Raw genomic sequence first — 11,750 nt, 5'->3', positions numbered from 1 at the left:
CTTTATCCAGAATAAACCGCCCTCTTCTTTCGGTGGGGATGTGGCCAGATGATGCGCCGCTTTATTACCTTCTCGGTGTATGAACTAGAAATCACAGCTGTAATTAGGGCTGAGCAACGAAACCGAGAAAATCGAAAAGTCGACAAGAACCGAGTAAAACGGTTCGGTTCGGTTCGATTTGGTATTATACGGTTCGATTTTCGGTTCGGTTTAAAGTCCCAATTCTTTTGATTTGATTCGATTCGGTTCGGATTTTCCATATGAAACCCATTTATTCCAAATTGAACCGAATAGATAATTTTTTTTTAAAAAAAAAAATTATAGTTTCAAGTGATTTTTTCATTGAAAAACCGAACCGAACCGAAAAACCTGAACCGTTAAAAAAATTGAACCGAACCAAAAAAATCAGTTTCGATTTTTTCGGTTTTTTAACCATTCGGTTTCGATTTAAATTTTGAAAAACCGTTTATTTCGGTTCGGTTCAATTTTTGGTAAAAAACCGAATCGAATACACCCCTAACTGTAATCCATTACTGTAAATATCAATAATGGAACGAGCTGAAACTATAGAATAACAATTATAACATCAGGATTCAATCCCTATTTAAGTTGTGAAATGGAGTTGCTGTTGTCCAAAAAACAACTTGTTCCAATGCAAGAACAAAGTTGTGGTTCCAAATTCCAACAGAGGGAGCCTCCCAAGGTGCAAATCCAAGATCATTACCGACTTCACGTGGGCATATTGCCATTCTTTGTCTCCACTAATTGCTTTGACAAACATATTGAGTAACTAATGTGTACATATAGATAGCGATGGAATTAGGAATTGTTAGAATATGATCGTACCTTCTGAAAATTTTAAATTTCCATATAGATTATGTTTTTTTATATATTTTTATCGATAATTTAGTTCACCACTCTTAAATTTTTAATATAAGTTTTTAAATTTGTATCTCCTAACATAAAATCATGTATCCAACTACATATCCAAGTATAGATTAAATGTGCTCTAAACCTCAAGTTAAATCTGAGGTCCCACAACCCAAGTAATCAAAATAATCTCGATCATGGATAAGGTTACAATTGAAATAATAAGATTGTTGTATATGGGCACTAAATATTTAAGTTCTAATTTCCTTTTCTAGAAAATTGCAGCTTTCGAACTTGCTTGTCAAGCATAATCTTGGTCCATTACAATATCAGCTCTGGCATGCTATAATTTATTGCCTTGGAGCACAGCCTGTACTTGGGGCTTCTAGGGGTCTCGAAATTTGCTTCTTAGCTGGTTACTTTTTATATTTCTTCAAGAAGAACAATGGTGGCAACTACAAGTTCATATTTGGATTAGTTCTTAGTACCAGATCTCAATAAACTAACGCCGACAGATTTTCGAAGTTATTAATGAATATGAAATATCCAGTGAGAATGTTGTTATATGAATTAAATGTAAAATTAAGATTATATCACATATTGCCAAACTAGGAGTTTCAACTGGTCCCAGTGCAGCAACAGCCATGTACTCGTTGTAGAATATGGAGCCAAAGCTAATTAATGTTAAATATGGCTTTTGCTTAACATCAAACCTAATCAATTGGTAATAAGTAAAACAATCTCATTTTGAATATAAATTTGGAGGTAATTCAAGTTTTGAGCCTCATTATATATAAGTAGAGAGAAAGTATTGTCCAGGGATCAAATTCAGACATAGGGCTTACCAGGGAATTACGCAAGATATTATGCTAAGAGGGTGAATTTATAAAATTTTAGAGAGGATAACCTATAAAATTTTAGAGGAAAAAGATAGCATGTCAAAAGAAAATATTCAAATTATATGAAATTTTTAGGGAACGACCGCTCTCACCTACACTCTTGACTCTTGGTCCATCCCCAAGATTTACTATCAAGTCCTTCGTTGCTCATTATTGTTCTATTGAGGTCAAAATTAGATTCATAATGTACGATTCCGTGTACAAGAAACTTACTTATTGTTGCTTAATTGCAGATTGCAGTTCATTCTCTATGATAGCAGCTTATGCTGCTTCTTTTGGATAATAAAAACTTTTAGCTCCCAAAAAAGGGTAATAATAAATCAAAGGGATACGCATAGATGTAGAATTTGATAACTAGTTCTCTAACATCAGTGTCATGTTCACTTTTCTTGCTCTATCAACAACATATCTGCTGCAGGAAGGTCTAGGTTATTTGTATTTAGCTCTATATTTATCCAAATCCAATAGTTTTGAGTTTTCAGAAAGATTAATTTTTCTCGGCTGATATTATATAGTTAAGATATGTGGAGTTGGTGTTACTGCTATAGTTCAAAACTTCAAATCCTCACATGGATCACCGGCATTTGTTCAACTATCTAAAACATCATTGGAACTTGAAATATTGAGGAATGTATTTCTATTTGGAGCTGGAATCCATGACGTCGAGACTCGAGATCATTACTTCGGTTTGGATAATTTAGGAGTTAAAAAAATTAATTTTTGAGCCAAAGCCATATGAGATGTGATTCTCTAGGGGGATTATTTCCTTGGAATATGGCATAATCAAACTGCAGACAAAAAATAACTCTTGATGAGTATGACTGTTGCCTTGGAGATGACTATCATAGGATAACCCTTTACTGTTTCATCCAGAATGTGAAGCCACCTCAGCCATTAATGTCATGCCAAATGCTCTGTGCATTTTGCATACTAATATATGTGTAGCATGACTTTTAAGAAGAGAGTAATGGTCCTTCCTACCATTATTGCTTTCAACAATTTCAGCTCAGAACTGTAATTGGTGGTCCAGTTAGCATTTTGGCAGCATTTTATATTGAAAATTTTGGCATTTGGTGAGGATAAGTTTGATTCAAGTAACGCCTCAAAATTTGATAACTAAACCGATTGAGTTTTTGTTCGAAATTCACCGATGGTAAACCATCGTGATATTAGTCTGATTTGGCAGCCATCTATGACATAGAGACTATTTGAATATCCCACATTATCTGAGCACGTATGCTATTCAATATGATTCATAGACATGTATGCTATTCAATATGATTCATAGACATGTATGCTATTCAATATGATTCATAGACATTCATAAGTTTGATATATACGCTGAAGGAGTTGTTTGAATAGTATTTATAATACGTGACATTGTGTGATACCGAGTATCAATACTACTGTATTATAATTGTGTGAATAATTTATTATTACTGTGTTATAGTTGTTTGGATAGTAGTACCTCTAAGTTCTTTTATGTTCAACTACCATTGTGAATAAGATCTTGTGTGGTGGTTTGGAATACGTTACTCCCTTTACTTGTGTAAAATGTTGAGCCTTGATAATTAGCTAAGGAAGATAGATGTTTATATTCAATCCCTTCCTGCTTATGTTTTAGAAACTCATAAAATGTGTATTACTAAGTTTTGTAAGCTCATTGTTCGAATTGTTTCCGTTCGTATGTTACAACTTTCTTGATTTGCAATGAGACATCAATATTATTGGAGGAGTCTCAGTTGATTCTCAAATATAGTAAATATTTACTTAAGTGGGCATATATAGATTGAAACCTTAATGAGTCAAATTTGTATATTTACTTGGATATCATTTTGTTTGCATATATGATTTTACAATGAAGGAGCTCCAGATTTTATATTTATTATTTTAAAATTGAAATTTAACGATTTTTATTGTTTTTAAATTTTTAGGTCACTCTGGTGATCGGGTGTGACATTCGTAAATTCATTGAATATTTTCAGTCGGATTTAAGGTGTTACAATTCATGAAAGATGCATATTGGATTTGAAAACTAACAGCATCTTACCAAACGCACCATGACCATAATAGTATGTTGACCAAAGGTTGCTTAAGCCTTAATTTTTAATAGATCGAATTTGGAATTCATGTCAGCTTGATGTGAATTTAGCTGAAAATAGTTTTAAATTGATCTCCTTTGGGATCCATTGTATCAATTGAATTAGCCCTTTGAAACTTCAGCTCTGCTTGATCTTTTATCTCTAATAATTAAGTTGGCACAAAATTGTCAAACATTTACTTTGAAAATGTTCAAAGCTCAAGTTTAATTGTGTAGCTCTGTATGATGTGAATTTCTTGTGAGGACCATCTATGGCTGCAGCAGCCACTGGTCAAGTCCTACACTGCTTATGCTTTCTCTGAAACTTGAAGCCCCATTGATTTCTATCAGGGTTCTGGTCATTTTCTTATAGAGCAAGGAAACCGCAGACAGCTTTATAAATCTTGATTGTTTTATTTTAATCACAGTTCCAATTACCTCCATAAACGAGTAGAATCATAAGTTTTAGAGAGTTGAAATAAAATATTAGAGGTTGGGGGATTGTTTGTGCATATATAGTATCAAAGTATAATAAAAAAATTGCAGGTGGGTGAGAAGCTTATCATTTGGGGCTGACCCTTAAAAGCATCGTTTCAAATCCCAATCACATGCTACACTCATCACCCTCTCTATTTAATCTCTCTCCCTTCCTCTTTCCCTCTCACATCATTTCAAACCAATTCCACTCTTCTCTTCTCTATTGCCTACAAAATCATCATTTCTTCTTCATATACATGTCTAGCTGCTGTCATAACATGACGAATATGTTTCAATCTTTTGGTCCTGATGATTTTTTGAGTAGCCGGTGCATATGGGTGAATGGACCGGTCATAGTCGGGGCAGGTCCCTCAGGTCTTGCCGTTGGCGCCGGGCTTAAAAACCAAGTTGTGCCATTCATAATCCTTGAACGAGCAAACTGCATTGCCTCTCTTTGGCAGAAAAGAACTTATGACCGTCTTAAGCTTCATCTTCCTAAGCAATTTTGCCAGCTACCCAACTTTCCATTCCCTGATGACTTCCCTGAATACCCCACCAAATATCAGTTCATAAGCTATCTCGAGTCCTATGCGAAACAGTTTGATATTAACCCGCATTTCAACGAGACGGTGCAGTCTGCCAAATACGATGAAACTTTCAGTCTGTGGCGAGTCAAAACGGTTTCAACCAGCGGTCCGAATCCTATCGGAGTTGAATATATTTGTCGGTGGCTCGTGGTCGCCACAGGGGAAAATGCAGAGAAAGTTGTTCCTGAATTCGAAGGCTTGCAAGATTTCGGCGGTCATGTTACACATGCATGTGACTATAAATCTGGTCAGAGTTACAGCGGAGAACGTGTTCTAGTCGTTGGATGTGGCAATTCAGGCATGGAGGTCTCTCTCGATCTCTGTAACCATAATGCAAATCCATCGATAGTTGTTCGGAGCTCAGTAAGTGAAGATACATTTCACCAAATCATTTTATGCTAAGAACAAAGACTTTTCAAACTAAAATTCTTATTCTTTTCTAATCTGATTAACAGGTTCATGTCTTGCCGAGGGAAGTTTTCGGCAAATCGACTTTCGAATTGGCAGTGTCGATGATGAAGTGGCTACCCCTTCGGGGTTGTTGATAAGATAATGCTCATTCTGGCGTGCTTAATACTAGGAAACACAGAGAAATATGGCATGAAAAGGCCGTTAATTGGACCATTAGAGCTGAAAAACACTGCAGGAAAAACACCTGTACTGGACATAGGTGCGTTGGAAAAGATCAGATCCGGTGAAATCAAGATTGTCCCAGGGATAAAAAAGTTCTCCAGGGGAAGAGTTGAGCTTGTCAATGGCCAAACTCTTGAGATTGATTCTGTAATTCTTGCAACTGGGTATCGAAGTAATGTTCCTTCATGGCTAAAGGTGAGGGGCACCATCATTTCACATTGATTTCTGTTTATTCCATCTCTTCTGGGATTCATGTCTCAGTTTTGCATGTCTTTGACCTTAATTGTTTCTAGATTTCTTGTCTTTTCAACTATTTAAGACATTCACTTGTTCTTACAAAACTCAAAAAAACTGTCAGCATTGTTAGTTTTTTGTGTGATGATTTGCTTTTGTCTTATTCATGCAACAAAATTCCTTGTTAGTTTTATAATATTCTGAGAAACAGTGAATTAACTTGTTTCTATCTCCCTAAACCAAACAAATCTAGGTAAAAAAATGGAGAGGTCAATGATTTTCTTTTTTATTAATCATTTCCTAATCATTAATGATTCCACAGGATAATGAGTTTTTCTCAGAAGAAGGGGTACCAAAGAAGCCATTCCCCAATGGTTGGAAAGGGAAAAGTGGATTATACGCAGTAGGGTTCACAAGGAGAGGCATTTCTGGAGCATCATTGGATGCTATCAGTGTATCACATGACATTGCCAAATGCTGGAAAGAAGAAACAAAGCACAAGAAAACATCCATGGCTGCTAGGCATAGGAGATGCATTTCCCATTTCTAAAGCACCTCCATTTATCGATTAAACATACATCGGATTCACATTAGATCTCGAATTCGATCTCATCGGTTTGCATAGAAAATAATGTAGATCTGTGTCAACACACCAAGTAGCCCTCTCCTCGGAATAACTCTTGTCATTTGTATTTATTTTATTTATTTACTGTATTGTAACAAAAGGAAGATGAGGCTATTCATTCTTCAATTACCATTTTGTATTCGTTTCCTCTTTCCTATTGTATTACATTAATAAATTCACAAGTCAAATGGATCTCTCGTGGTCAACGAAACATTAACTAATGGGCTCTTTTATTCACCTTGGATACATTAAATACGATGGACCCCATCTCCATTATACCTAGCATCACAAGAAAATCTCTTCATGCCATCATTCTCATTGATTTTATTCTAAAATTTTCAAGAGAAAAAAAAAGTGTTCCTTTCTCACATGGCTAGAGCCCACAAGGAGAAGAAAGGATAAGTAAATCTTATCTTTGAAATATATAGAGTGGAAATGCGCTGAGTCCACAGTTTGGGAACAAAACTTCTTCTTCCAAAATTGAAATGGTTCATGCAGATAGCTCTCGGGTAAATCAACTTCAACTTCCCATAGGAGTATTTAATTAGTCTTCTAATACCTAAGATTTAGCCTATATACCAACAACTCTCCCCTAAAGTTAAAGTGCAGTATTAATCATGTGCAACATTTTACATAGATAATCAATTCGAATCATGTTAAGAGCCTTTATGAATATATCACCTAGTTGTTCAAATTTTCACATATGTAGTAATGTTACATCGTTGGATCTTTTCATGAATGAAATAACAATCAACTTTAATATAGTTTGTTCATTTAAGAAAGATCGGATCACCACAGCAAGTATTAAGACTTTAATTCTTACTTCATTAAGGAGTTGATATACATGTATGATTTCATATATTCAACTATCGTGCTTGATCGTGAGACTAATTATGTTTCTTACTCTTCTCCGAAACAAAATTTATCCCAATAAAAATACAATATTTTAAATCAAATCTCTTATCTTTCTTACATCCACGCATATTACTAATAGAATAATATCTCTTTAAGAATACTTATAGAAAACAAAATGGGTGACTTTCTCTTTCGTACCCTAAACCTTCCAAGAACCTGATTAAACTTTCTAAACCAAGTTCAAGGACTTTATTTCAAACAATGTAGTAATTTTTGAAGATGACACACTTTCCCATATGCCCCTTAAGTAACAGAATTAGGAGGTTGATTCATATATACCTTATAGATCACCATAAAACAAGCATCCTTTATGTCTAGCTGATCTAGAGGCTAGTAAAAGAGATAAACAACCTAACAGAAGTAAGCTTAATAACAAGAAAAAAAAGTGTCATAGCAGTTCACTTCATAAGTCTAAACATATTCTTTAGCAACAAACACTGCTTTCAGTAAAAAAAAAATGCAACCATTAAGAATGTCATAGCAGTTCACTTTATAATTGTATATATTCCCATAGTATTGGTGAACAAAATACAAAGAAACTATTATTTTTCCTAATATTTTACTGGGTATCAGAGTCCTAAGTAATTTAGGATTATTTATTCATTAAGTTATCTTAGGTGAGAGGGCTTATTGTCGAATTTCAAAAAGGCAGATTTGACATATTTTTCTTTCAACACTGCCAGCCTAGGAAAATTTGAGAGGTTGTCGAGGACTTCAAAAATCATTCCTATTGAAAACAAACTTTATAATAGTGATAAGCAAGGTCCATCCACAAAGATTGATATTATAGTTGGAGCATTTTTTTATAATACAAATTAAATTAAAAGTCTTAATTAAAAGAAAACAACAAAAAATAAAATGGAATTCGATGATATCTAACCAGGGTAAATTGTAGATTTTAATTTAGGATTATCTAAATTTTTTTAAATAAGTTTGTTATAGTTACTTGAGACGCCCTAATCATCTAATCTCTTCTTAATTTATTGTTAACAGAAGAGGCGATGGAATGATTAATTTACTTGTTAATTAGACAATCCCACGTGAATACTCATAGAATTTAATCTATATAAATTAATCTTATAATACCTAAGATTTAACCTATAAGTCGGTTAGAGATATCGTAATTCAAGATTCTGCTAGAATTTCTATATACCCTACTCATTCAAATGACTTTTAGGTCGAGGGGTGAGTAAAATGTTTGTAAAAGATCATCATTTTAGTATTTTTTACATTTTAGTATTTTCTTGTTAGGTTTCTAATGTATTTGTTGGGCTTATATAGACCTGGTGTAATTTTTTTTACTTTATTTTATAGAAATCGCTAATTTTATTAAAAATAGAAAATATTCAAATTACAATAAACGTTTACAACCATAACTGTAAACTAAACATATAATAAGAATATTTTCCTAAACACAAGAAAATTAGTCACTTAAGATCATAAGGATCATACAAGGAAAATGTTAAAAAAACCTAACCAAATAAATCGAACAAGAGATAATACGAAACGTATCTGACTACATCGGTAAACGAACCATAAAAAAAATAAAGCTATTGAAAGTCCACCTACATACTATAAATCAAAATTGAATGATGTGAAAAAATTATTCACGAACGCAAATCGCATATCCAATTTCAATTCGAATGTCCAAAGCAGGGAAGATCATCATGATAATAAATAAGCGTCAACTTGATCAGTTGTGGCGATGTCAAATCCAACCCTAAAAAATTAAACGAACACAACGGCCAAATAACTGAAAACGTGCCATAAAGGCAAAAGAATACGTGCCAATAAGGCAGAATGATTAAGAATAAAAAATATAGATATGTTATAATAAAAGAAAAGAAAAATAATAAATATCGACGGTCGACAATCAACACCAAGACTGGTGTCAATCACCAATCATAAAGATGAAGAAAAAAAATAGAGTAACGATATCTATGGAAAAAGAGAGAGAAAAAGAGAACAAACCCTTAGTGAATTTTTTTTAGACCTGGTGTAATATTAAGTAGTTTGTCTATTCAATTAGAATATGCCAATTTAGGTTTATATGGACTTAAGATGTGATATTAAATTGTTCAATTAGTCAATTAGAATATAATACGATGATCAGTTATTATTAATAAAACTGAACTAATCAATTTAATGATCCAAGTATATATTTTATTTAGTTTAAAAATAGTTATAAAATATATAATTCTGTTAACCAGAATTCATTGAATGATTTCAGTGATTTAAGGGAGTATTATTCTCTCTTGAGATCTTAAATTCGAGTAGTTGTATCTGCAAGATGTGTATGCTGCCAATATTTTTAAAATATCATGGTTTTTTAATTGAACATATGGAAAAAAACCAATTACTCTACATTATCAAGATAGCATATATTATTTGAAGCTATGGGATGGAGAACTTTAGGTTGTAATACACAAGTTTGGGAAGAAAAGTAAGAAATGTTAGAGATAGTATGAACGAACACATAATTTCATATTAGGGGTATATTTATGAAATTGTAGAGGAGCGGATTTATAAAATTTTAGAAGCGATAAAAAAATCATCCATCAGTGGGAGTTGGCATGCATGGCATTTAACAAGTAGAATCCATCCAGACAAATGCAGCCAAAGTTATACTTCTTTTTCCCATGATTCACCTTTTTTCTCTACTCTCCTTTAACTTCACCTGGTTTCCCATTTGGTACTGCAGGTAAAGAGAACTTCCAACTGCTTAAAATAAATAAATAAATGTGAAGCACAGACACACCATATGACTACCCATGTTGTTGATTCAATGGCCCCCTATACGATTTCCTCAACACCACAATCAAATCTTTCATATAAAATTATTTAATCTCATTCCTCAAAACCATCTGCAGGTTTTTCTTGCTCAAACTTGTTTCAAAGAAATGAAAAAAAGAAAAGAAAAGTGAAGGCAAAGATTTGACAGTTTGAAAAGTGTACTTGTTCTACACTACAACATTAAAACTTAAAACCATGCACCTGTCCAATTACAATAGAATTTCTCTATGTTCTAACTATTATTTCGACATCACAGTTACCGAGAACCGAAAATCACATGGGACTTGTCACTTCCAGGGCAAAGACCCATTCCTTTTTGTTGCACAGTAATAGAGTCACTGTTTTCGCTACTGACAATTGATGCATAGTGATTATGCATTCTATTGTCATGGATACATACATGCAAGAATATTATCTGCATCCATGCAGGGGGTCTTTGCCCTTCTGAATATAAAAGTTTGTTCTTTTCCAACATGATTAGTTCGATTCTAAATGCAAAAAAAATGGAATTTATGGAGTTAAACCAAAGCATCAATAGATACCATGAACCAAAACCAGCCAACAGAAAACAACCAAAACTTGGGGTCAGTAAGCTCATATCCATGGTGCAAGATCCAAGCCAAATGGATGTTACCTTCTAATGACTTAAGACTAGGCAACAAACAGAACCGAGCCTTTTAATCCAAAAGAAAACATGTGCAAATTATACAAGATCAGTCCAGATGGCGACAAGCTAAACCAGGCCAGCTGCTTCTTGGAACCTTAACTTAAGTTGCAGAATATCATGTTCAACATTGACTGCTCTAGGCGCTTTTCAGGAATTAATTGAGTTCAGTGAAACATCTTTGGTTCAATAACATTAAAAATTGCAACCAAGCTGACTGAGTCTCAATGCTTACCAATTCATGTGATGTAAAATATTGATCTACTGTTTAAATCATCTTGTTTGGATAATGATGATTTTTCTTTTATTATTAAAAATAGTAATTACTCCATCATATTTTTTTCATAATGTCCAAGGCTTATTCGCCTCTCTTATGATGATCTGCCTATTTCTCATCTGTTTTTTTTTCCGGGATGATCTTGTCCAATTCAATAGGGCAGATTTAAATGGAGCTAAGTTTGTTTTTTTTTCAGGTGAATATTCAGAAGTCTCAGATCTATTTTTTCTCAAATACTTGAACACAGATGCAAGACCTTAGCACTAGTGAGTTGGGTTTCTAATAACTAATGACTTGGGGAAATATTTGTTTTCAGAAGCGAGTGACTAAGGAAACGTTTCATTTTGTTGAGAAGGTTAGAAAGCGGCTGAATGGATGGTTTGTCTCTAATTTATCGCTTGCAAGAAGGATTACTCTTGCCGGATCAGTTTTGTTTGTCATTCCAGACTACTTCATGCAAACAACATGCATGTCAGTCAGTATTAGCCACCAAAAACTTTATCTGGGGTCGACTCAGAAAGCTAGAAAAACCCAAATGTTAGATGGGGAAAATGCTGCCAATCAGTGGCGGGTTCATGCTATATTTAGGGTAGGCAAATGCAAAATATAATTTTTTTTTCTTCTGAAATCTAAAATTTTGTGTTATTAATATATATATACTTGAAAGAATTTTGGATTCGCTACTACTGCCAAGCC

The 11,750-nt window shown here is 33.7% G+C and overlaps 1 protein-coding gene across 1 annotated transcript; it reads left to right on the top strand.

Moving 5' to 3' along the window:
• The first annotated feature begins 4,476 nt into the window (after positions 1-4,476).
• LOC120139670 (probable indole-3-pyruvate monooxygenase YUCCA3) lies at positions 4,477-6,330 on the top strand. Its single transcript, XM_039154831.1, is given in 4 exon segments — positions 4,477-5,276; positions 5,369-5,446; positions 5,448-5,741; positions 6,103-6,330. Coding segments are annotated over 4 exon segments (1,293 nt in total). The 5' UTR covers positions 4,477-4,583.
• Positions 6,331-11,750: the final 5,420 nt, after the last annotated feature.

Source organism: Hibiscus syriacus, unplaced genomic scaffold (genome assembly GCF_006381635.1).
Source record: "Hibiscus syriacus cultivar Baekdansim isolate YM2019G1 unplaced genomic scaffold, ASM638163v2 tig00110769_pilon, whole genome shotgun sequence".
Taxonomy (NCBI): Eukaryota; Viridiplantae; Streptophyta; class Magnoliopsida; order Malvales; family Malvaceae; genus Hibiscus; species Hibiscus syriacus.
Note: the sequence above shows the minus strand (reverse complement) of the source record. Positions and strands in the feature narration are given on the sequence as shown.